General features: G+C 60.0%; 1 protein-coding gene across 1 annotated transcript in view; it reads left to right on the top strand.

Annotated features, from left to right (window-relative positions):
- The first annotated feature begins 295 nt into the window (after positions 1-295).
- The window catches only part of CCDC85C (coiled-coil domain containing 85C), a 77,927-nt gene continuing 53,380 nt past the window's right edge, over positions 296-24,842 (top strand). Inside the window, exon 1 of the mRNA XM_069489659.1 lies at positions 296-1,128. Within this exon, the coding sequence (XP_069345760.1) occupies positions 327-1,128 (802 nt within the window). The 5' untranslated portion in view covers positions 296-326. The remainder of the gene's footprint in view (positions 1,129-24,842) is intronic.

Below are 24,842 nucleotides of genomic sequence, written 5' to 3'. Positions count from 1 at the left end.
GCCCCGCCCTCTCCCCGCCCGGGGTGGGCGGGGCGGTGGGGCTCCCGGAGCCGAGCCGGGGGCCGGCCTCCGCCTGCCTCGCCGGAGCCGAAGAGCGCCCGGCAGCGCGGCCCCGACTCGGCAGCCGTCTCCGCTCGCTGAGCCCCGAGGCGCGCGGGCTCCCGGGAAGCCCGGGCGGGCGCTGCGCGAGGCGCGAGGCAGCGCGGGGCGGGCCGCACGCGCCCCCGGCCTCTCCCCGCCCGCGCACGGACCGGCCCAGCGTAGCCCCCGCGCGGGGAGCGCGGGCCGGGCGAGGGCGAGGGCGATGCCGCGGTGACGGCCCCGCCATGGCGAAGCCCGCGGCGGCGGCGGCGGCGGCGGCGGCGGCGGCGGCGTCGGAGGAGCTGAGCCAGGTGCCGGACGAGGAGCTGCTGCGCTGGAGCAAGGAGGAGCTGGCGCGGCGACTGCGGCGCGCCGAGGGCGAGAAGGTGGGCCTCATGCTGGAGCACGGCGGCCTGATGCGCGACGTGAACCGGCGGCTACAGCAGCACCTGCTGGAGATCCGCGGGCTCAAGGACGTGAACCAGCGGCTGCAGGACGACAACCAGGAGCTGCGCGAGCTCTGCTGCTTCCTCGACGACGACCGGCAGAAGGGGCGCAAGCTGGCGCGCGAGTGGCAGCGCTTCGGGCGCCACGCGGCCGGCGCCGTGTGGCACGAGGTGGCCCGCTCACAGCAGAAGCTGCGCGAGCTCGAGGCGCGCCAGGAGGCCCTGATGCGCGAGAACCTGGAGCTCAAGGAGCTGGTGCTGCTGCTGGACGAGGAGCGCGCGGCGCTGGCGGCGGCAGGGGGCGCGGGCGGCGGCGGCAGCGGCGGCGCGGGCTCCCGCAGCTCCATCGACAGCCAGGCCAGCCTGAGCGGGCCGCTGGCGGGGGGCGCGGCGGGCGCGGGGGCCCGCGACGTGGGCGACGGCAGCAGCACGTCGAGCGCGGGCAGCGGCGGCAGCCCCGACCACCACCACCACGTCCCACCCCCGCTGCTGCCCCCAGGGCCGCACAAGGTCCCCGACGGCAAGACCGGAGCCACGCACCGGTCCCTGGACGACCTGTCGGCGCCACCGCACCACCGCAGCATCCCCAATGGCCTGCACGGTAAGGATTGCATGGGCCGGGCAGCGCAGGCCTGCTGGGTCGAAGCCCCTAACTTTGGCTTGTTGGAGGAGGTCCTCCCTGGCCACCCCTCTCGTGCCTGGGGCGGCCGCCTCTCCAAAGCCCTCCTCCAGCTGACCTCGGATCCTGGGCGGGGGTGGAATCCTGCGCCCACCCGCAGTGGGGCTTTGGGAGGTGACGACTTGGTCTAGTGATAGTGCCTGACCCTGTCCAGCTGGGAATCCCCAGCCGGCCCGACCCTGGAAGTTTGTCGCTTGCCGAGTTGTCAGTATTAGCATCTGGCACTGCGGAGCTGGCTGGGGGTGCTGCGTCCCAGCCTGGAAATCTATGCCTGGCAGCGGGAGGTTGTAAACGGAAAAAAAATGAAAGGCCCCTTGAGCCCCAGAGAATTTCCCCCTCTTGTTGCTTCCAGGAGGGAGCAACAGGCGTCCCCCAAACCCAGACAGCGTCCACGTGTGTGCGGTGGCTGAAATTCCGCCCCTGCTTCTCCATGTGGCATTGGGGATTGGGAAGGAGCCCAGCAGCCAGTTTCTGAGGCAGCTGGGCCAGAGGACGCTGGGCTCAGCGCTTCCTGGTTGGCTATAAGTTCTGCACTTCTGGTCGGGTTACCTTTCTCAGCTGAGGCTCTAATACTTTCCCGAGGGTAATGTGGGTGGAATGAAGCTTGGCTTTTCTCCTCTGTGTGCCTCAGTTTCCTTGTCTGTAAAATGGAGATGATGACAACTGCTTTATGCCTTTGAGGTGGAGATAAAGCCTCTGAAGGGATTTGGAAACTGCTGATCGCCTTACAGGAAGTGCCGTGGTCACCCGAGGCGGGGCGTGGGTGGGAGGACCTTTGGCCTCAGGAAAACTCACCACTGTCTTCCACACCTGTGTTACTGCTGGGCCTGTGCCTGGGGGGAGAGTGCGCCCAGCTGGGATCTGTGGGCCCAGCAGCCTGCTACCTGTCCCAGCCCTCTGATGAGACCGCTCCTGCCTGGTGGATGCCCGCCTCCCTGTTCTTCCACATTTTTGGTGGCTTGGCTCCCAGTTCTGGTGGCAATTTCTACTGCCTGGACTATTTGCCTGAAGGTGGAGGGTAAACAGCCCTTTCTGGTTCTCTTTAAAGCCTTTCCTAATGCAGGGAAGAGGTATCCGGGCCTTAAATAACTGCTCTTCCCCAGAGTGACAGCAGGAACTGGGGAGAGACGCTTTCTCTTTGGTTTGGTGGCCAAGTGACCTCTGCAGGCGTGTTGGAGTGGAGGCTGTGGGGGGAACTATACCATGGTGGGGAGGGGTAGCAGCGCAGCAAGTTTTTCCTTTATTTACCATCCTGGCCTGTGAGTTCAGGGCAGGACTGGGTTTAGAGGGATATTTTGTTACTGATTAGCAATCTATAACTGCAACTCAGGTTTCTCTTTGTAACTCTGTATCTACCGCACCTCCCACCACAGGCTCCTTAAGGCCAGTGGGAGTAGCTAAGTCAGGTGGTTTAATTTGTTGGAGATGCACTCTGCTGTTTAGAGCACTTCAGCCTCTTTGGCCTCACCTTCCTGGGGGCTTTTGGAGGGTCAATTTTCTGGGCCTCAGTTTCCCCAAGTGCAGTGCTAAGGAGTGGATTGCTGCAGTCCCGTGGCGGGGAAATGAAATGTTTCTGGTTTTCAGCTGCGTCATCAGTGACACTTGGCAAGAGTGGTTCTCTGCGGGACACTGGAGAGGTGGAGTGTTGTAGCAGATTTGCAGGAAAGGTTCTGTCATGTTTTGGACAGGGAGATGTGGCCCCAGACTGACCCACTGTTTCTGTCCCAACAGTGAGTGATGAGGAGGGAAGATTAGTGAGACCTGGAGGTTTCCTACCCTCCTTGGTGGGGTGGGAGTGGGGGTTGAGGTGTAGGATTTCCTGTAGAATCTATGCCCCCCCTAAGTTCACTTAGAACAGGACTGCTGCAAATTTTGTGACAGCAAAGCTTTGCTTTGGGGTGAAATGGAAATTCAGCATTATGATTACAAATTTCAGTTACAGATGGGATTGTTCTCGTTTAGTTTTGTCTCAAAGTCTTGTGCAGCCTTGAGATGTCCTCCCACCAATGTGAATAGAATGGCTGGAAACAAGGAGAGGCCCTTTTCTTAGAAGCTGGGCTTTTCTATACTGGCACCTGCACCTTTGAGTTGAGTGAAGGTTCTGCCTGAGCTGAAAGAGAGAATGAGTCTCTGTCTGGGTGGTGGCAAAAGTGGAGTCAGATACCAGGCTGTGCCTTATGTGCTTGGTCTCAGCTTGTTCTCACAGGAATCCTGGAGAAGCAGTGTTATGCCCATTTTACAGACAAGCAAGTGGAGGCTCAGAGAGCCTCCTAGCCTTGCCTGGGAAGGCAGCTGACATTGGAAGTGTCTGTCCTGGGTGGCGGTGCCACCAGGGTTGTTTACTGCTCAGGCCACGGGCTGGCTTGTGTCCCTGGCCTGCTGTCATTTTTGCTGTTACTGTTAATCAGAGGACACTAGCGACTCCTGATTCTTAGTTCCTGACCCAGGTTTGCCCTCTTTCTCCCACACTGGGAAGTGTCACTTCCTTATCATTGACCACTGAGCAGATGGTTGATAACCCCATTACCCGGAGGATCAGGCTTGAGTGTGAATCTCAGCTCCTCAGCTCACCTTGGGCAAATTACCAAACTTTGCCGAGCCCCTCTCTGCTCTTCCTCTGTAAGGTGAGGTGAACCCAAAGTGCCCGTTACCCACACAAACTCTAGGGAGGTCAGGATCTGCACACAGTAGGTGGGTCTCTCCAGTTGTTAGAGTCCTGGGGCGGGGGTGGGGGGGAGGCTTGCCAAACAGACTTTGGTTTTCTCTTTAAAACTGTTTGCTGTTTAGACAGCTCACCCGAATGTTTGTGTTGGAGTCCCTTGTGTGGCTGCACCTGCTGACGAGCCGGAATTGGGGACGGTGGCCCTGCAGTCCTCTCTGGGGAGCTGGTGGTGCCTGCCCACAGCTCTGCTGGATGCCCAGGAAGGCCTCTAGTGGCCAAGGTGGGAGGTGGCCCATCTGTATTCAGGGCAGTCCCCGCTGAGGCCGGCCTGGCGGGCCTGTGCATGCGTATGCAAATATTCCTGCTCTCGGGCTGTGTCTGATAGAGGTCTGGTCTAGGCTGACTGCAGTCTGGACTGGGGTGCTCTTCGCTCTAATCCAGTGTGGCACTTGGAGGCAGGTGAACCCCAAACGCCAAGAAGTCAGGTTTGATTTTTCAAACAAAAGACTTTTCAGCTCTTTCTCCACCTGCTCCTCCGCCATCCCGGGTGCCCCACGGCAGGCCCCTGGTCCCCAGGCCTGTCTTCCCCTCCCCCCCCACCCCTTAGCTAAACCAGAGAAACCAGAACCTCCCCGCAAGCCCGTGAATGGGCCCCATTTACTTTTTAAAGTTTGGATTAGAATTTTGAGCTTCTCAAAGTGAGACGGGTTTATTCTCTTGCTTGTGTTTTTGTTGGTTTAAAAGGGAGGATGGAGCGGGTGGTCTGGGCCTTTAAAAAAGCAGCTCGCCCTGAATAGGTCTTTTCTGTGCAGCCTCCGGCTCAGCTAATAAGGCCGCTTTTCCTAAACCCTGGCAGGCTGAGAGCAAAGGTCAGTGAAGACAATGGGGTGGGTGAGATAAGCCTTTCCCCTCCCTCCTCAGCCTGTCCCTAGGGATCTGTCAATGGCCTTGGGGTGTTGGGTCCCCAGGGCCTCACTAAAGGAGGGCTGGCCCTGAGGAGCACAGGCAGGCAGGAATGTGAGATGTGCCCAGCACTTCACAGTTTACCACATGGAACTTCCCAGTCCCAAACCCATTCCCTTCAGAGCTTCCAGATGGCCCCAGGAGGGAGGCCTTAGCATCTCCCCTTCATAGAAGGGGAAACTGAGGCTTGCAGAGGTGTGGTGACTTGCTCCAGGTCCTATGGGGCTTCTTGGGGGGGCCTGCGATGAGTCTTGGGTCTCTTGCGTCAGATGACTGAGGCTGTGGCCCTGTGCCTGGTATCCAGCGAATTTTAGAGGGTGGTGGCCTGTGCCGCAAAGTTGGGGCACCTCCTCCCGGAAAGCTAGCCCCTGAGCCTAATTGCTGTGCTCCTGTTTCCTGGCAGCAAGAGGAGGAAAGTGATGTGACACAGGCTGCCTTGTGGGCAAGGGGTGTCCTTCCTCACTTCTCTGCACTGGGATGGCTCTGCTGGCTTCCCCCTGCAGCAGGTGCCCCACCAGCCCCCTCCCCCAAGCCTGGCCTCTGCACTCCTAGGACACACACTTGGTTGACCAGCATGAAACAAAAGGAAATCAGTAGTTGTGCATAATCTCTTCCACCCCGGGCGGGGGTTGGGGGGAATTTGGGATTTTCCACACCACGCTTGCATAGACAATTGAAAGTCTACAGCCTGAGTAAGAGTGAGACCCTATCTCTACAACAAATAGAAAAATTAGCCAGATGTGGTGACACTTACCTGTAGTCCCAGCTACTTGGGAGGCTGAGGCGGAAGGATCGCTCGAGCCCAGGGGTTTGAGGTTGCAGTGAGCTATGATGATGCCATTGCACTCTAGCCCAGGTTCCTGAACCTCCGTGGGTCCCTGTTTTCTCATCTGCAAAGTGGGAAACATTACCAACCTCTGGGTTGGGGGAAGAAGGGGTGTAATGAAGTGTGCAAACTCAGCATGCCTCCTGGCTGCAGTACTCCCCCCTGGGCGTGCTTGGGGCGTGGAGCCTGCTGCTGAGTGCTCTGGCTCCAGGGTCCAAGCCCTGAGTGAATCTTTGCCTTGCTACCTGCTCTGACCCTGAGAGTGTGCAGAACCTCCAAGCCTCAGTGTCTGCATCTGTATCCTGAGTACAGTAATGCCCTGGTCCTAGAGCTGGGCCTTAAAGGATAGGTTCTGTGGCCTTTCGTTATTTCCAGGACCTCCCTCGGATTTGCCTCCTTGGGGTGGAGGTGGGGGTTGGGGACTCCCTGACACACACTTGTGCCCAGCCCTGTGTCGGAGCCAGCTGAGTCCTGGTCTAGTTGAATGGGGGGAAGGTGGCGTTCCAGGCAGGAATAAGCAGGATGGCTAAGGTGGAGGAAGGGGGTCTGCACCACAGTTCCAAGAGCCCAGGGCCTGCCAGGCAGACTCTGGATGTGTGTGGGGAAATAGCCCCTGGGGGGTTAGCACTGGTCAGGGCAGCTGTGCGAGCACCTGCCTGGGTCATCCCCGAATCCACTGTGCTGTGGGCAGCTCTGGGAATCTTTGGTTGTGCAAGTGGAGAATCACTGAGAATTGTCGGAGGTGGGGGTGGGGCTGGGCTGTTGAGGACCAGCTGGGTAGTGGGATTTGACCTCACAGGTGGTGAGGGAATTTGCTCTTGTAGCAGGAAGGGAAGCATTAGCGTTTATTGAGAGTTTACTGCATCTGGCTTCTGCGTGCCTCTCTGCACAGCAAGTCATGCCGCCTGGCACTGGGAGTGACAGTTCAGGAGCACCAGTTTGGTGACCATTGTGGTATAGGCTGAGCTGGGGACAGCAAGGGAGGAAGCTCAGGCCTGGGAGTGCATAAGGCCACTGTGACAGTGGCCCTAGGAGACAACCTTCTCTTCAGGCTCTCAGACCTGACAGGGTTGCTGTAAAGTCCTGCCCCTAGCCTGTCTGCCTCCCTGTGACCTCTCACCTCCAGGGTCAGGCTGAGCTGTGAAGGGGGAGCTCAGGTAGGGCAGAGCCTGTGGGGGATGCTGGCTGCCCACACGTGACTGATGCGCTCTCTGCATCTGCATGCCTAGTCCTACCCCTGCGCCCACTCACAGAATAGCCGCAGCCCACCGGTCACAGCCCGAGGCTGCTCTCCCTGCTCCTATAACCAGGGCGTCCAGGATCCGTGTCTGGGATCCATGCAGGGACTGCTCTGGATGGCTGAGCTGGGAGGCAGCTAATTCCCATCTCTCTGGTGCGTGTTGATGAGGGACCCCGGTGGCTCCCCCAGAAACTTGGGAACAGAGGAACAAGCTAGTCTCCTAAAGGGATGTGATATTCCTTTGATCATGAGAAGTCATGAGTGGCTCTCTCCTCTAAGCAAGCACCCGGAACTGGTCACTCACCTGTTCCTCTGCCACTGTCCCTGCCCCACAGGCGGGGGTTCTGGCCAGGTCAGGACCTGGTCACCCAGGGACAGATGCCTACTCTCCAGCAAGTCGCCACTGACCCCCAGCTTTCAGGGGAGCAGGGCAAAAAGATCAGGAGTTTTATTGATTGGCCTGTAAATGTTCTGCGGTTTGCCCTGTATGTGCTGTTTAAACAGAGGTGGAGCATCGCCTAAGTAAAGCCAGGGCGGTGGCCCTGGGGGGTAAGTGAGCCTCCACTTCCCCTTCCTTCCTTCTGATTCCTCAGCGCTGAGACATGCTGCTGTTTCCTCATCAAGATGGGCATTTTCTCTTCTCCCTGCAGCGCGAGGCGTGTCCTAGAGTCAGTGTGTGCATTTGCTCTGGGGTCTTCCCCTGCCTGGCCCTGGAAAAGCTCTTGAGTGATGGTATCTTAGCATGGAGGAAATGCCGTGCCTGGGAGAACCGGAAACCCCTGTGCAAACCGAAGGCACCAAGAAACTTGGAAGGGGAAGGGCCCACCCCAGGCTGGGCCCTGGTCCGCTTGACTCCCAGCCTTGGCACAGAGGGCAGGTTCCAAAACTGTGTTTTAGATGGGACCAAACATATGTCTGACATTGCACTAAGTGCTCCTGGGTTTCATCTCACTTGCCTCCCACGTTAGTTGCTGGTGCCCATTGGGACCCCGTTTCAGCTGAGGAACAGGGTCAGGGCAGTGGCGCCAGTCACCCCAGGGCAGGGGTGGGGCTGGGGATGGGTCCAGAGCTCCATCTGAAGGGCCAGGTTTGGCTCTCAATCTGTCCAGGTGTGCCGGGAGCTCAGAGAAGGGGCCCCGACGCTGGGCGCTGAGCTGGGCCTTGCAGGCAGAGGAGGGCAGTAAACTTGAGGGGAGAAGGCAGGAAGAGAACAGGCTGCGGTGGGCGTTCACCTGGCACATTGGGTGCAGTTGGGTGACAGGTGATCAGGGACTCTGGACAAGGGGTGGGGTCGTGGGCAGGGCCGGGGCAGGTGGGGTCTGTGATGCTGCCCCCCAACCTGATGGCACTGGGCGGGTCTTCTTCTCGCACTCTGAGTAGTTCTGGCTCTGATCTTTTCTGATGGACTTTGTCCAGGGGATCCAGAGTTCTCTGTGAGGGGTCCACTTGGAAACTGGGACCTTTACACAGCCTGTGCCCTCCCTTGCCTCCTGCTCCCCACTTGATAACTGCACACGAATCTTCTGCAGGGCCTCGGTGGCCCTGAGTGTGTCCCCACATCTGGGGTCTTGGGGGCATGGTGCTGTTCCATAGATTGGACAACGCCGACGGCACCAGTGACTTCAGCCCATTTGCCACTCGACCGTGTGCACGTCCCTTCCTCTCCCTGGGCCCTCATTTTCCCATCTGTACAATGGGAGGCTTGGATGGGCCGTGCTGAGGGTCCCAGAGGCCCTCGCCTCCTCTGGCCCCATGATACAGGCAGAGCCAGGAAAGGCCTCCCCTGCCTGCCCTGCCCCTCACAGGGCTTTGGTCACACTTGTGGTTCCAGGAGTCAGTTTTGTAATGTATTCTTGGACACTCTCTCGCTACGCCTCACCACCCGGGTTTTGTCTCTTGCCTGGTGGTTGGTCCTCAGCTTGCGGCAGGTGTGGCTGCCTGTAACCGCATAGGTACCAACGTGGGGCCTTGAGCTGGTGGCCTGTCCACACACTGGCTGGGGCTGAGACCCCTGGGCCAGCCTCTCCTCCTGCAGGGCCCGATGGAGCTACCTGCCTCCCCTATCTATCGCCTCCGCTTGAAGGACTGGGTGACGGGTTTAGTGCGAGAGGAGGGCGCTGAGCTCCGAGTCGGTTGCAGGTCTGCTGGGGACAAGGCTGGCTGGACGTGAGAGGCTCTTCCACTTTCTCCCCTAGTCCGCAACTTTCTTGAGGACACAGTCCAGTCTTCCTGACACGTCATAGGTGCTCAGTCAGCATTGGAGTGAGGAATGAGGAGCCTGGGCGGCCTTGGACAAGGAGCTGGATGTGGTCAAGCCACTGTGGTCACCTGCCTTTCTTTTTTCATTTGTACTCTTGGCACCACATGGCCTTTAGCTTCCTCCAAAAAAAAAAAAAAAAAAAATCAAACCTCCCCAAGAAAGTGGTGACATGCACAACCCTACCTTCCCTGTTTCCCCTTAGTAATTACTAAAAACATACCTTTTTGCTTTTATTGGTAGTTGCTAACTGGCTGTATATTGGGTATCATGCAGGGAACTTTAAAAAATACCAATGCCCGGGCCTAGCCCCAGGTATGGGCCCAGGTGGTCATGGGGGCGTCAGAGATTGTAACTGCTCCTGGGGGCTCGCCGGGCAGAGCCGTTCTGAGAAGATCCGGCAGAAAAGCTGCCAGGCCTGCGGGGGCCACTCAGGCTGGAGCTGGGGCCCGTCAGCAGGTCAGCCGGGGCGGGGTGGGCTCGAGGACACTGCCCCACACTGGACATCACAGAGCCTGGCTGGCCAGGGTCGGGAGCCCGGTGTCAGTTCACGTTAGCAGTGAGGGAGAAACGGGCGTGTGTGCTGCCCCCTCGCTGACCTGTGCTACGCGACGCCCGGGGACATGGCTTTGGTTCGGACCCAGTCCAGGCCTTGCTCTGGACACAGCCTGGCTCGCGCCTCCCCGGCCGCCAGGCATCGTCTCACCACCCCCACTGGTGCAGGGCTGGGCAGGCGGGAGACGGGGGAGCCCCTTTTAGGCTGTTTTCAAGGAGACGGATGCAGGCAGAGCCAGTGGCACCGCAACGGCAGCTAAGGAACAGAGTCGACCCATTTCCAAAAATAGACCATCCACTGTCAGGGGAAGCATCTCTTTGTCTCCCCAAATCTGTCTTTCCGTCGCTCCCAGGTTGTAAGGCAAGAAGGAGGCTGCTCTTGTCTGGGAATCAGAGGCTCCGGCGGGCACCGCGCTCCCCGCCCGACACAAGGGCCCGATTGTGTGGGGCCCTGAATGCGCCCGCCTGTCACCACCCGTGCACCGGCTCAGCTCCCTAATGAGCCCGCTTTGGGAGTGGCCCTTTGTGGCGGGTTCCGGCCACACTGCCCGCGCCAAGGCTCCATTTCCCGGCTGCTTAGTGTCCCTTGGTGGCTGGTGGGACAATGGGACGCTCCCCTCCCCAGCCCCCAGCCCTGGCCTGCCCTTTCTCCAAAAAATTGGGAAGCAAGTTTCTCCCTCCTCCAGCGCCCACTGCCCTGGCTGGCAGAGGGGCTCCCTTGCTCTCCCCCTGCCCGGCCCCCTTGCCTCTGCCCGGCTCCCTGGGCATTGTCTCTCCTCTTGTTCCCTTCGGGTCTGTCCCCTGGCTCCTTCCCTGCAAACAGGCTCCTGTTTCTAGGGCCAGAGCAATGCAAATCCCCTCCCTCCCACCATCCTGCCTCTCGAGCCCCTCCCTTCCCCTGGGCCGAGATTTCTGCCAGGACCCCCCCCACCCCCCAGGCCAAGCTCACCTCCCCACACACGATGCTCCTTGGGGCTGGGCAGTCCCAGACCCTGGAGAGGTGACTCTGGCTCTGTCCAGTGGCCTCTTCTCATCCTGACCTCTCAGTGGCGTTTGATGTTTTATTTTCCAGGACAGGGTGGTGTGTGGTCACCTCCGACCTCCCTGACAGCCCCACCTGCCCATGGTAGGAAATGTGCCCCCTGGGCTGAGCCCCGAGTCTCTCTACCTTTTGCTCCTAGTCTCGAGGCTCAGTTTCTAGTTTGCTACTGGTTATCACGCTGTCAACCCAGTGCCCTTCGGGTTTGGGCCCCTTCCTCTCTCACCTGTGCTCCTGCACCCTCCACCTAACCTGTGGCCACCCCTGGGCCAAGCTTCCTGGCTCTGGCCTTGAGCTGCCCACGGGCCACATGTGGCTGCTTCCCTTCAATTCAATTATATCTAAGTAACAGGAAACATTTCAGCCGCTCAGTCGCACAGGTCACCCTGGGTTTGCACATGCTCAGTACCTTGCTGACAGTGAGACAAGGGACATTCCACCATTGAGAGAGCCCTGTCGGCAGCGCTGGTCTAGACGATGTCCACAGAAGGAAGCCTGGACACCTGAGCGTGTGTCAGGGGTTCCTGCTGCCTCCCTGGTGGCCTCGGCGGCTTCCGTGCCCCGGCCCTGGCCTCGTAGCCCCGTGACCTGCTTGTGCGGCAGGAGGCACACCACAGGCCTGTACACGAGTCACCCTCTCCTGCCTCCTGCACGAACTGGAATCTCACCCTTCCTCTGAGGCATAGGTCAGCCCTTGGGGTGGACAGGCCACAGGACGGGGGACCTGTAGCCCTCGTCGAGGCAGGAGCAGAGCACCAGGGAGGGGCTGACAGGGTGGGACGGGCAGCTCTGGGAGGTGGTCAGGAGGCCCCGGGCTGCTCCCTGCCCTCCTGCTGGGTCCACACACGAGGGCTGCCCAGATTTGCAGAGCCCCTAATCCCTTTCCAGTTTGTCCCCCATGAGCACTAGCCTGGTGTGGGCAATGTGATCTGCTCTGAAGTACGTGGAGCTGAAGTGTTGTCAGAATCCCTGGATGAAAAGACCCCTTGTATTTGGCGCAACCCAAACTCTCGGAGCAGGAGGGAGGCGGAGGGGGAGCGGCGCTCCTGCCATCAGCAAATGCTCCAGGTGGGCGGCTCACCTGGGCTCTCAGAACCCTGCAGGGCAGGCAGGAGTGCTGGAACCTCCTGGCCCGGTGCTTTATTTTGGGGAATGTGACAGGAGGGAGATGCCTGGGCCAGCTCAGGGCTGTCCCTGGACCCTCGGCAGCCCCTACTGCCTGAGTCAGCCTGTCCTCCTCTCTGCACTGACCGAGTGGTCAGTGACCTCTGCAGCCAGTCGACCAGTGCATCCTCCGTGGACTCCATAACTGGGGGTGGGGGGGGAGGCAGGCTTCAGGGAACCTCTGAACCCTGAAATGACTGTGCACTCGTGTGGGCCCTGGGATAGACCCACAGCTTTAGTCAGGGGCTGGAAGTGGTCCTTGGTCAGGAAAGATGAAGAACTTCAGTCTGAGGGTCAGTGAGGCTCCTGCCCGTAGCCTTTAAAAAACACGTGAGCATGATATGTGCTCACGGTCGGCAAACACCACACGGAACACAAAAGCATCGGGTAGAGTAAAACCCAAAGATCTGTAGGTGGCCGGGTACTCCAGACATCCCAGTGGTCCCGGCTGTACCTGTTGCCCGGCAGCTTTGGACGACAAGCCCTGTGCTCACCCCTCCCCGGCGCCCTCGGATCACCCTCTGCCTCTTTCCTGGAGTGGTTTTATTTATATGAGGTCTTGGGGTTGGTGAATGTTGGCATGGAGGCCTTTGCTTCCTGGGCGTCTTCCTTCTGATTGTTTTCTTTCTGCCGCATCTTTGCCCAATCTCCCTGGGCCTCAGTTTACCCATCTGTGAGGTGAGGCAGTTGGACCAGATCCATGGTGCTCAGAGACCTCCATGGAATGTAGGAAACTTCCAGAAGCCCGGGCCATCCCTGTCACCAGCCTTGCCTAGGAGCTGCTCCTGGCCCAGCCTCTTCTTCCCACCAGCAGAACCAGTACTTTTGGGGGCTTTTCTGGACCTTCCTGCTGCTTTGGGGCCTTGAGGACCTGCAGCGGCCTGTTTCCTAACCTCAGGCCGTCACCTTACAAGTGCTTGTCCGGTGGGGGAACGACCTGGCCCAGAATCAGAGAGGGCGGCGGGGGCATCCTTGCCAGCCCCGCCCGCAGGCTCCGCTTTCCTGCTGGCTCCACGCGGGCCAGCCCCATTGCCAGCAGGAGCAGAATAAAAACGGGGGAGTCTTCTTGTTTTCTTCTTTTGAATTGTGACCTTGATTTCTTCTCCTCACTCCTACAGACCAGGCCTCTGGTGACTTTTGAATAGGTCTGTGGGCTCCCTTTTCTCTGGCTAAATATACATGCATGGGGTGTCGTTGGCCTCCATGACAATGGCAGGCTTGGGAGAAACCTGGAGGGCCTGGGGGCGAGGAGAAGGCAGTGTGTGCCCAGGACTGGCCGAGGCGGGCACCCCTGGCAGACGTCCGCACCGAGTTTGACTCTGAGAGGTGCTAATGTACTCGCATGCCAGCTGCACTCAGGATGTGTTTGTCATAGTCCTCCTCCTCCTCCTCCGGGATGCGGTGGGGAAGGCCGCCCTTCGGGGGGTGCCTCCCAGGGCCATCCCCACTTGCCCCTCGCTGCCTTGCTGACTGGCAGCTGGAGGAAGTGGAAAAGACAGTCCAAATGGAGAACCCGGCCCAGGAGGCCTGTGTGGACCTCGGGGTATGGGGGGCCTTCCGGTGAGGGCTGGCAGGGCTGGGAGGGCCCAGGGGAGACCTGAGGCTCTGGACTGGGGCTCGCCACGTTCTCCACGAAGACAGGGACGCCGAGGCTCATGGGGAGGGCGATGTGGCTTTGTTTATTTGTGTAGCAGGCATTTCTGTAACCAACTGGTATGAGACCTCCAGGCTGGAGTGGCCTCCTGCCTGCTGTGGTGTCCTGCTGTGGCACCCGGGGTGAGCCTGCGGGAGAGGTAGGACCAGCCGCCCCCCCCCCCCGGCACCCCGGGGTGGGGGGGACCAGTAGGGCTGCGGTCCTTGGTCCCCCTAGCTATGCAGAGGCACAGTCCTGCCCCACAGCCCTCCTTGGCTGCACCCGCCTGCCGAGAACATGGCTGCCCTCGGGTGCCCAGGCCTCTAAGCCTGTGTCTTCCCACCGCGCCAGGCCATGGCCTTTCCCACGTGGGGACGCGGTTCCTGCAGCAGTGAAGGAGGCCATCGGCCCCCAGATGGGTGAGTGATGGTCTGAGCTCCTTGGGCAGCCGGGAGGGGCAGGGCTGGCTGGGAGCTTGGGAAGAGTCTCCGTCACCTGCGAAGCGGACCCGCGGCTTAGCGATCTCCAAGGGCCATCCCGTAGGGACGTGGACTAAATTCATGAACCCTGTTCTTGATTTTTTTTTTCCTTTCTAAAAAATTAGGAAACTAACAAAGTCTCCCTCGAAGGCCCTAAACGAGATTTAGTTCTAACCATTAACGCCAGGCACTGAGGATATTTTTTTGGTGACGGGGCTCTGAGGGCTTTAGCAGCAGTTAATTTCTTCATAGAGGATGGTGGAAGGGTCTTCGGGGGGCAAGGAGCAGTGACCAGCGGCAATGGGGGTTTTGACCGAGAGGGTCCTGCTCCGAACCCCTGGGGCTGTCCTGCGGCAGGGGCTGCCTGGGGTCATGAGCCCCAGCACCCTTTACCTCTGTCCTGAGATTTTATCCCTGTAATGCCCCAAGTGGCGTTAGGCCCCTGGCAGGCCTGGGAGGGGGGTGTGTGGGGAGGGGAAGGGCCCAGTGGGGAGGCTGCCCTGAGCCTTGGGCTGGTGGGGCCGTTAGGGGCAGGCGGGCCTGGCTGGGATCTTGGCCATTGCTGTGCGTTCCTGTCCTGCAGGGACTCTCGCTGCCACTCCCACCCACAGGAGCAAGCAGACCCCTGGGTGGGAAGGGCAGGGCCCCCGTGGCATGGGGGTGTCTATCTGTGGCTGCAGTGCTTGGCTGCGGCTCACCAGCCTGGGCTGCCTGGTACTATTTGGGGCCGTGCCCAAGGTCCAGCTTCTCTCCAGCTGGGGAAACTGGCTGGGCAGCAACAGGGGTAGGAAGGAGCAGTGGCAGGAGCTGGGGTGGCATGGCCAGGGGCGCCTCGCTGGCACCCCGAGCCTTGGCACATTGCTGTTCTCCACATCCCCGTGGCTCAGATGAGAGATGCTTGTTTTCGAGAGTGATGAGTTGGCATCTGGAAATGACGCCTCATTAAAGAGCTTTCTTTCTTAAAATGCATACATTTATCAAGAAAGTGCTTTGGGAGGAGGAATCTTCGGGCTGCCTTAGTCTTATAAACATGCAGATGAGGAAATGGAGCCCCCCAGCCCGTGGGACTTCACCTGGACCCCCTCCGCGCCTCACATTCTAGCGCGTTCCAGTGAGTTCCCCACTGTGGCACTTAGGCAAGTGCCTCCCAAGCCTGTGCCTCAGTTTCCTGCCTGTGCGAGTGGTGGGTTTGGTGGTTCCGCACCTGGACCTGGTCTGCTCCAGGCTGGGCCACCTCCAGCAGCACCACCCACTGTGAGGGACGTTAGTGGCAGATGGGACCCGTGCCTTTGGCACCTGCCGATGGCCATGTCCCCCACCCCCAGGCTGTGCCCTGGTGGCTGGTGTTTGGGAGACAGATGGGGTCTGATGTTTCCAAGTTGGCTTTTCTGTGTGTGTGGAGGGTGGGGGCAGGGTTTGCTTTAGGCACCCTGCAGAGGGGTCAGGGTCCTGGCTCGGGCCCAGCGTGGCCCTGGACTCATTGTGAGACTTTAGCCAGGCGCCCCTCCTTGGAGCCTCATCTCTAAGGGACCCCTGAGGTCCCCTCCCGCCCTGCCCCTTTCTGGGCCTCAGACTCATGGGAGGCTCATTGTGACTTACTGCTTGGTCTGGGAGTCACCCAAGGCAGGGAAGGGTGACCTGGAAAAAAATGTCCACCCAGGCTCTGTGTGAGGAAGAGGAAGGAGGTCACCCACCATCAGGCCTGGGCCCTGGCCCCCAGCAGGGCCACTTGCCAGCTTCAGGCCTGAGGTCCAGGGAAGCAGGGGCTTGGGCTTGGCTGTCTTGTCTACCTCCCTGCTGTGTTTGCCGGGTGGGTCCCAGGTGAGGAGGTATGTGGTTACCTGCCTGGCACCTTAAGGGTCTGTGCCACCCAAGAGGGTCCGGAGGGAGGGTCCTTGCACCTGAACTCTGGTCATGGGTCCACCTGTTTGATCCCAGACGAATGTGCACACCGCACACCTCACCTTTGTGCCTGTTAAGTGAGGTGTCCATCCGTTCTGTCGTACGGGCTGTTGAGGATCATAGAAGATGTGTACATAGTAACAGGAACTGTGACAACAATACTAGCAGGAACAATAAAAGCTAACAGTCGCTCAGCGCTCTCTACATATTCACTCATTTAACCCTTACGTTTTCCCCATTTGACCGGAGACGAGCTGAGGCACAGAGAGGCTAAGTTGCTTGCCCGAGGTCCCAGCGTGGAAAGCAGCAGAGCTGGGCTTTGAGCCCCCGCGCCCTGGCTCCGGGGTCCCCATACCTACCCCCTTTGTCCCACCTCTCTGTGCTCTGTCCATGTAAAAGCATCCCTTCCCCCATCAGCAACTTGTTCTTCTTCCAAAACGACTACCTTTTTACTGTAGGGAATTTAGAAAAATAACTACCTTTGACCCCAGCACCCAGATGGCCTCTGCGTGTGGCTGTGGTGACATTGTTATCGTCTCTTGGCCTGTGTCCTCATCGTCCCTGGGGCGCTGGCTGCGGGACTGGGCATGGTGTGGGGCAGTTCTTGTTTGGCGCGTGATTTCTGCCCCTGCCGTGGCGCAGTTGGGTGCGCTCGATAGCTGGGCACTGGCGGGAGACTCATCCTGGCTCCGAAGCCATGCAGGATTTGCTTTTCGCAGCGTGCCCCACGTTGTGGATTTCTCCTGGTGTGTCACATGCCCCAGATGTTGTCTCTGCCTCCGGTTTGATCTGAGACGCGCAGCCTCCCTTGTGAGCCTGAGCTCTGCCTTCCTGATTTATCCTGGGATTCCCCTGATGGCAGCCTGGGGAGGCGAGAACCTCTGCTGATGTGACGCGCCCATACAGCTCTGCTGGGGGTGGGGAGCCAGGCAGCCCCCTTTGTCTGGGCTCTGCTCGAGGGGGAGTGTGCGGGGACAGTGTGGCAAGGATGCTCACACGCGCCGGGTGTCACGCTTGGCAGGCATCCTGCCCGGGTGGGGGCTCTCTCACCTGGCCCTGTCAGACCTCAGGCTCCAAGCCCCCCGTTCCCCAAGCCCCCCCGTTCCCAACGAGACTTGTCACCAATGGAGATACGTACAGATTATCATCTGCCTAAATAATCCGTTGCCCATAGTGAAAAAACTTGGAAGACACTGCAATGTTCAAAATCAAAATTTAAAAATCATCTATCTATAATCCTGCCCTCACGAGAGGCTGCAAAGGTAGTACACAGGGCTCCCGGGTTCCCTCCCCGAGCTTCCCCTGATAGTGACATCTCACATAAGTATAGTGCGTCTTCAAAGCCAGGACAATGACACAGGCGCACCGCAGCGAACCAGACTGCAGACCTGAACTCAGATGCACTCGTCTCCGTGTGGGGGTGTGTGTGTGTGGGCACTTTATGAGATTTTATCACATGCATAGATTCGTTACACACACTTTAAAAAAACCAAACTTCGTTATTTAGAGCAGTTTTAGATTTACAGAAAAATTGAGAAGATGGTACAGAGAGTTCCCGTAAATTCTGCACCCCGTTTCCCCTGGTACTGACTTCTTACAGTGGTGGTGTACGTTTGTTATAATGAATGGAGCGATATTGGTACCTTAGTATGAACCAGAGACCACACTTTCTGCAGATTCCTGAGTTTTTGCTTAATGCCTTTTTTCTGTTCCGGATCCCATCCAAGACACCCACTTTCAAAAACGCATTTTGCCACATTGTGTTCCGACAGTTTTGGATCCCACTTTTTTTTCACATGAGCATGTTGAGAATATCTCATCCCATCCGTGTCTGTTCTTTGCACACACCATTTCAGGTGGCCCTTTGCTCGTTCCATTGTACGGACGTCCCCCCGGGGACCTCGGGGCGGTCAGCCTCAGAAGTGATGCTGCGTCCTCGGTGCAGTCACGGGCATTGTGCCAGTCGTGGCTGGCTCTTCCTGACAGAGCAGTCGCAGGGCCAGTCCTGGCACCACGTCTGTGTAAGGAGGTGACAGTTTTGGAGGCACAGGGGCCTCTTCCAGTATCCCTGCCACTGCTGGGTGTGACCCCCTGAGCTGGCTGAGCCTGAGGGAACACACGGGCAGGGGCAGGGAGGGGGTATTCCTTGCATGGAGGAACAGGTCGGAGCTTGGCCCTGCCCCCGCTGGCCCCAGGATCTTGGGCAAGTCCCACCACCTCCCTGAGCCTCAGTTTCCCTCTGGGGAAGTCGGGCACACTCAGATGCCCTTCACAGGCTTCTTGGGAGGAGTAAATGAGGGTTCGCATGTGAAGGGACTCACTGTGACTGCGTCAGTAACAATTAAGACCACAGATTTTAGTTCTGGTGTACGACCACGCAGCCCGGAGATCAATTCAGTTTAAAATAGCTGCTCACATCTGGGGACATTTCCAAAGGGTCATCAGCTGCCAGCCCCCTTTTGTGGGGAAGGAAGGCCATGCGCAGCAGGTCTCACCAACAGGATGTTTCTCTGCCAGCCCATTGAGAAATCCCCCTGGAAATCCTCCTTTGGCCCCTGCGCAGGCAGGCGAGAGAATTGGAGACAATGGGGAAGCAGGGAACAAAAGGCACCATTGTTCCGGCTGCCCAGGCAGGGGTCAGGGGATGCCCCAGGCCAGGGCAGGCAGACCATCGTGCTGGTCACTGGATTTCTGCCCGCCAGTGGGGTGGCCGTGAGCACCCTAGGGAGGAGGAGAAGCGGGGCCAGACCCTAGGTCTGAGGCTCCGTGCTCTGTCCTGTCGCCGGCAGTTCCATCCCAGGAGGTCGAGCTTCACCCCTTATCTTCAGGGGCTGCATTCTTGCCGGTGGGGTTCAAACACCCAGTGTGCTGACCAGCCTGGTGTGGCATAGTTGGTGGTCTGCTTGCAGGGCTCGGTCCGCCCTGCCTGGCCCCCGAGCCGGTCTGAGTGTGGGTCTGTGATCTCACCGGGCTGGGCGCACCTGCCACTCTTCTCCGGTGCCAATGTGGGGTTTCACCCTCACACACCCACCGTCTGCTCCAGCGTTCCTGGGTCGAGCCTCCCAGCCGGCTTCCCTGCCTCCAGGACTGCCACCTCCAGCCCTCACACTGCCCTTCCGGAGTGTTCTTCCTGAAACACAGCCCCTACCCGGCGCCCTGCCCTTCAGCGACCTCTCAGCCTCAGCATGAAGTTCAGGGTCCTGGAAACAGCTGGAAATGCTCTGTGACCTGGCTTTCTGTGGGCTGGACTCTGTGACCTGAGTCCTTCTCCACACTCCTCTCCCATGTCTTCTGGAAGCTTCCATGACCCCAGGCTAGAGCAGTTCCTGAGTACCCCCAGCGGTTTCACATTCCCCTGTCTTTGCCCTGGTATCTTCTCGAGCCCCAGTTCCCTTGGCCTCCCCACCCCTCGCTTGGAAAACCCCGTTTGTCTCCCCACTAAGACGCGGTCCCTCTTACTGTCCAGCCACCCCTCCCACTGGGCCAGACACCCTCCTGCCTTCACGCTGGTGCGTGCGTGGACCTCTGTGAGGCGTGTCTCTGGGCTGTGTCTGTCCCTTGACCTCCCAGGATGGCACCGCATCTTAACTACGCTTGGTCTGTCCCCCGTGCTCCACTTGGGCTGTGACCCCGGAGTGGCCGGCGGGTGCTGGGGACAGGTGAGGCCTGACGCTGAGGGCTGGGCCTGCCGAGCTTCGGGGCCACACCCAAGCTGCCCGGCCTCTCCTTCCTCTGGAGGCCCAGGGGGTCAGGCCTGCTGCTTCCTGTCCCAGCGGTTCCAGTCGCCTTGCTGACCGAGTTCCTGGAAGGTGTCTGTGGTCTAGTAGCCGCCCCAGGAGCACGAGATGGAGGGGCCAGCCCTGCCCAAGTGACTCACTCCAGGGTGTGGGAGGTTGTCACTGTGGCCTGCTGCTGGGGGCCCTTCTCCCAGCCGAGACACCCGGAGCTCTGGGGCAGAGCCTCAGGGCCCCTCTGGTAGACAACCTAACAACCCTGTGTGCCTCAGTTTCCTCACTAGTAGGATGAAGAGAGCCACCAACCCCTGCGCATGAGTCAGGGGTAAAGGTCAGGAGAGGTGCCAGCAGGCAGGGGCTGGTGTGTGGGGACCTCTCAGCTCCAGCCTGGACTCACATCCCCCAGAGCCCCCGGCCTGTCCCTGCCACCCCGAGAGCCGCACTTGTGCCAGGCAGCTGACTGCACTGTCCCAGCCCCCTGGCCTGCCCTCAGCAATCCCATATCCATGTCCACGCCTTTCCCCGCCTCTTCCTCCTGGGTTTCTTGCCTGGGCCGTTTGGGGCTGGGTTCTGGGCAAGGCTCTGAGAAGAGCGGGGCATGAGTCAGGCAGTGGGGGCTGGGGACGCACGTCCTGGGGCCTGTGGGGCGAGCTGGCAGGGGCCTGGGGTGAGGGGCACCCCCTGTCCTGCCCCAGAGTCAGTGGGCAGCTTCAGGAGGCAGAGCGGCGGGCCAAGGGCTCACTCAGCGCCCACCCCGGGCCCTCGGCTGGCGGGGGCAGGGTCGAGGAACAGGGCCCTTGGTTTGTGGGGCCATGAAGGGCTTGGCCCGGGGAAGGTGTGGGGTGAGGTGGGAAGGAAGGGTGGGGTGTGTGAGTGTGAGTGTGCATGTGTCTCCACGCACAGCGGCACCTGTACCCCGGACCCCGCACGTCTGTGTTTGTCCCCACTGCCTGCCACACTCTCCTCTTGGTCATGTTCAATTGTTTAAAAGCATTTCTCTCTGTCGCTTCTATTTTTGCTTTTGACCTTTAGTTAAATGCTCACAACTGCTGGGCCGTTGGCACAGTGGTGAGTTTATCATGTGTAATTGGGAGAGAGGACAATTTTATTTCCTTTAATACAAGTGCTGCCCCCCAGCCCCCTTCTAAGAATAGAGCTGACTTCTCTAAGCTCTGTCCTAGGGCGGGAGTTAATAATCGGCTGGAAGGTGTGACTGTGCCTGAGGAAGGCTCTAGGTGGCAGGTGGATGCGGTCAGTGTAACCCTGCTAGTGTTTACAGCTCCCTGCACCCTGCCCCTGGCCCTGCTGAGGGCCTGGAGGAGGGGGCCCGCTGAACTTGTCTCCCCACAGCCTCCCAGGTGGGGGTTGGGTGCTGAGAATGACAGCCCCTCTCTGTTGCTTATGACGCTGCTATTGCAGGTGAGGAAACTGAGGCACAGAGCCTGGAGGGATCTGCTCAGGCCACAGCGCAGAGGCCTGGTAGCCCCAGGCGGCCCCAAGCCCTGAGATGCCTGTGCCTCGGACACGCGCAGTCCCCTGGGCTCCTGAGTGTCTTTTCCCCTGGTCAGGGAGACCCCAAGTCCTGGGCTGAGGCTCTGTCTCTGGCCGTGGTGCCAAGTAAGACAGGGAAGTGGAGGGGCTGTCCCCCTGTAGGCACTGTCCTGGACGTGGTGTCCCCATGGCACCCCCATGGAGCCCACTCCGCCAGTAGAGGAGAAGCAGCCCTGGGGCAGGCTTGAAGGCCCAGCGTGACGCCGGCAGCTTGCTGGGCAAATTGTCCTACCTCTCCGAGCCTCAGTTTCCCCTGCTGTTGAGTGGGCTCAGGGAAACTCACATGTCCTGTGCAGATTGGGGATGCACACCCGGCTTGCAGCAGGTTCTTAAATGGTGGCCGTGTGGCTGTTTATTCAGTCTGTGTTTATTCCGAGCCCGGAGCAGGGCTGCTGGGAGGGGCAGTGAGGGGCGAGTTGCAGACCTGAAACCAGAGAGGAGACGTCCCAGGGGTGTTGTTTTCTGGGGTTTGGAATTGGCCCAGCCCAGTGCAGCCCTGGCCCCGATGGTGTCTGCTCTGGCTCACGAGGCCTCCAGCTTCGGTGCTGATCAGGGAGGGGAGGGCGGGGGTCCCTGGGGCCATGGTTCACTGATGTCACTTGGTGTCCAGGCAGCCTGGGGGGAGAAGGGGAGCTCAACAGGGGGTGCAGGTGGGTGCTATGGTGAAGGCATCCGGGGCAGTGTAGAAAGAACTGCTGTGTTAACCTCGGGCTTATTGCTTACCTTCTCTGAGCCCCCAGTTTCCTGTAGAGCGAATGATAGTCTGTTCCTCCCTCCGAGTCCCCAGGGTGTTGTGCGACGCCCATGGAAGCTGCCTGTCTCCAGGCAATCCTGATCAGGAGCCCCGCTCCCCGTAGGTTGGGTGGGAAAGGGCCGGGGGTGAACGTGGAGCCCCGGAACCGTCGGCATCCCACCTGCCCCGGCATCCCTGTCTGCACTTGTGACTTGGCCCCTCGTTTTGGATTCCCTGGACCTCAGGTCCTCAGAGGTGAAGCTTCGGGGCCAGAGGCTGGTCTCACGTGTGATTCCCCAGAGGTGCATGGACGGCACCGTCCTGTCCTAGAGAGATGACAACAGGTCTGTTAGTCGCCAGGCAGAGGCAAGGGCAGGCCTGGGAGCTGCTGCTCCTCTGGACTCAGCCTGTCTCCTGGGCCAGCTTGGCCCTGCAGGTCGCAGCAGGAAGGGGCGCCTTGAGCTGTGTGGCCTGGGGACCCTCAGGACCAAGCTCAGTCTTGGGGCCCTGGCCCTGGGTTTTAGATGGGGTCAGCGGGCTTTGGGCGGGCTGTGTGCCCGGCTGTGGGGAGGCTAGCAGCCACGCTTTGGTTTTCCTAAGGGGCTCTAGCAATTCCCACCAAAATGTCACAGTCCGACTTGTGATCTGTTTCTGCCTTGGCTGTGCCCCCGGGCCCCTCTGTGGACTGTAGCTATTTACTCTTTGGGGATGGAGGGAGATGCGACCTTCAGGGTGAGCTGTGCCCGGTGGAGGTATGTGGACCGGTGAGGCTCCTGGGGCTGGGCGGCTGGTGCAGCTGGCTCCCCCGAGGGTTTCCGCTGCAGTGCGAGCTCTGGAGGGAGTGGAGGGGCTCTTCTCTGCCTGCAGGTGTGATTCCGTCTGGGAAGTGATTCAGATCCCTGACGCCCACCCCATCCCCGGCGGGCAGCCGTGAAACGCGACCTGCCTGTGAGGGTCAGTCCGTGTAGGAGCATGACGACCGCGGCCCTGGGAGCCGGCTCCCCATTTGTCTGGTCTGTTTTATCTCTGACAGCCGTGGCTGTCCCGGTGACTCAGGGCAGTGCCCCAGAAGCCTGGGGTGGGGGGCGATGGCACGGCCTGCACCTCCCCGGTGGCCTGCTGCGGGGCCCAGCGTGCGTGGCTCACTATGCCGGATCATGATTCCGAGAGGGCCCCAAAGCAGGTGGGGGCTTAGGGGGGCTGCCCCCGGGTGTCACTTTAAGAGGAAGAAATCTGCTGTCACAGATGTTCGTGAGGATTTCCTCTGGAGCTGGCAGCTTGCGTTTGGTGGTGCTTTGAGTTCTTGGGGGAGTTTTCTCTCCTTCTTCTTGGGTCCTTCTGGCCACCCTTCGAGGCGTGTTACCCAAAGAAGGGGACAAGGGTCGCTAAGCAACTACTCAGGGCTGGTGCCAGCCGGGCTCTGGACATCAGACGGGACGCGGCTGGGGGGCCCTTCGGGGTGGACGGTGTACTGGCAGGGCCTGGTGGCAGAGGGACCCAGGACCCACGCTCGTGAGTCACGGAGCCTAGGCTCCTGAGGTCTTTGCCACTCCCCTGGCACAGTCAGGGCCGACCAGTACCCGTGAGCGTCCTAGTCCCTGTGTGCTGACCGGGCTCCGAACGTGGCCCCACCCCAGCGGAGGCTCCCGTGTGAGGGAACTCAGGCAGGACAGGGCCGGATCCCGGGGGTGCTGCCAGCACAGCAGGAAGGAGCAGGGCACCGGCCTCCGAAAGGCCACCCTCTGGCTGCAGTCCTGACCCTCCAGGAAGCCTTCCTGCCTTGTTGCTAGTTGAAGACGAGTCACTGGCTTCTCAGGGTCTGTGGGTGTAAACCTGGGGACGGCCCACGGGATGGCCAGCATCCACTGAGTGGCCTCCACATCCGGCCCCTGGGGGAGGACCCGGCCCCTGACCTCTGTAGCCCGCTGGACGCCCCCGGGCAGGCCCTCGCTGGTTCCTTTTGCAGATGTGGAAGCAGGTTCAGGAATGTGCTGGGCTCACAGAGGTGCCGGCGGTGAGGCCCCCGGCCGGCTGGTGCCACCTCGGGCAGGCATGAGGACCAACCAAGTCAGATGACGCTGCTGTGCCCTCAGTACCGGCTGCCTTTCCTCCGGTCACCCCGACCCCTAAACTTCCCTATATTCCACACCCGCCCGGCTCCCACCTCGCAGGGCGTCCTCTGTGTTCTCCAGCTTGTCACCTCTCTGCCCAGGTCTGGACTGAACTTGCAGGGTTCCCTGTGCCTCAGCCCGGGGGCAGCGCGCTGTAGGGGGTCTGGCACGGTGAGCATGTCTGTGCCTCCTGCTCCAGGAAGGATCTAACCGTGTCTGCCAGGGAGCAGACAGAAATCCCCAGGGCAACTTTTACTTCTTTATTGAGCTTTAGGGGTTGTGTGGGAGGGAGCCAGGGCCTGGTAGTCCTGGAGGGGGGGGCAGGTGTAGGTCAGAGAGCACAGCAGGGTGACAGCTTCCAGGACTGGGACTGTTCTGGAGGCTGGGCTGACACAGTGGAGCAGGTGCTCCTGTCTCAGAATTTAACCCCTGCGTGTCCCTGGCACCCGAGCCGAGCCCTTCTGTCAGCGAGGATGTCCTGTCCAAATCCAAATGAGTTGAATTCCAAATGGTGCCTCCTGAGTGGGTTCATCCCCGACCGTCCTTCACGTCCCTGATGAGAGGAGGTAATGATTCCAGCAAGGGAAGATCAGGGAGACCCCCCCGGATAGCCCCTCACTGCATGTCGGCTGTAGAGGTCTTGGAGAGGCCAGAGGTCACCTGCAGGTTGCTGCAGGCGTTAACGTTTCCAGAGGTCTGAGGCTCAGAGAAGTGATTCGATGGGGTCTGACCAGGCTTCCCCGGGCAGGGGCTGCGGGGATGGGGGTTGCAGGGAGGGGTGCATCCT

This window comes from Eulemur rufifrons, chromosome 2, assembly GCF_041146395.1.
Source record: "Eulemur rufifrons isolate Redbay chromosome 2, OSU_ERuf_1, whole genome shotgun sequence".
In the NCBI taxonomy this organism is placed as follows: domain Eukaryota; kingdom Metazoa; phylum Chordata; class Mammalia; order Primates; family Lemuridae; genus Eulemur; species Eulemur rufifrons.
This window is presented reverse-complemented; position numbering and strand designations above follow the sequence as displayed.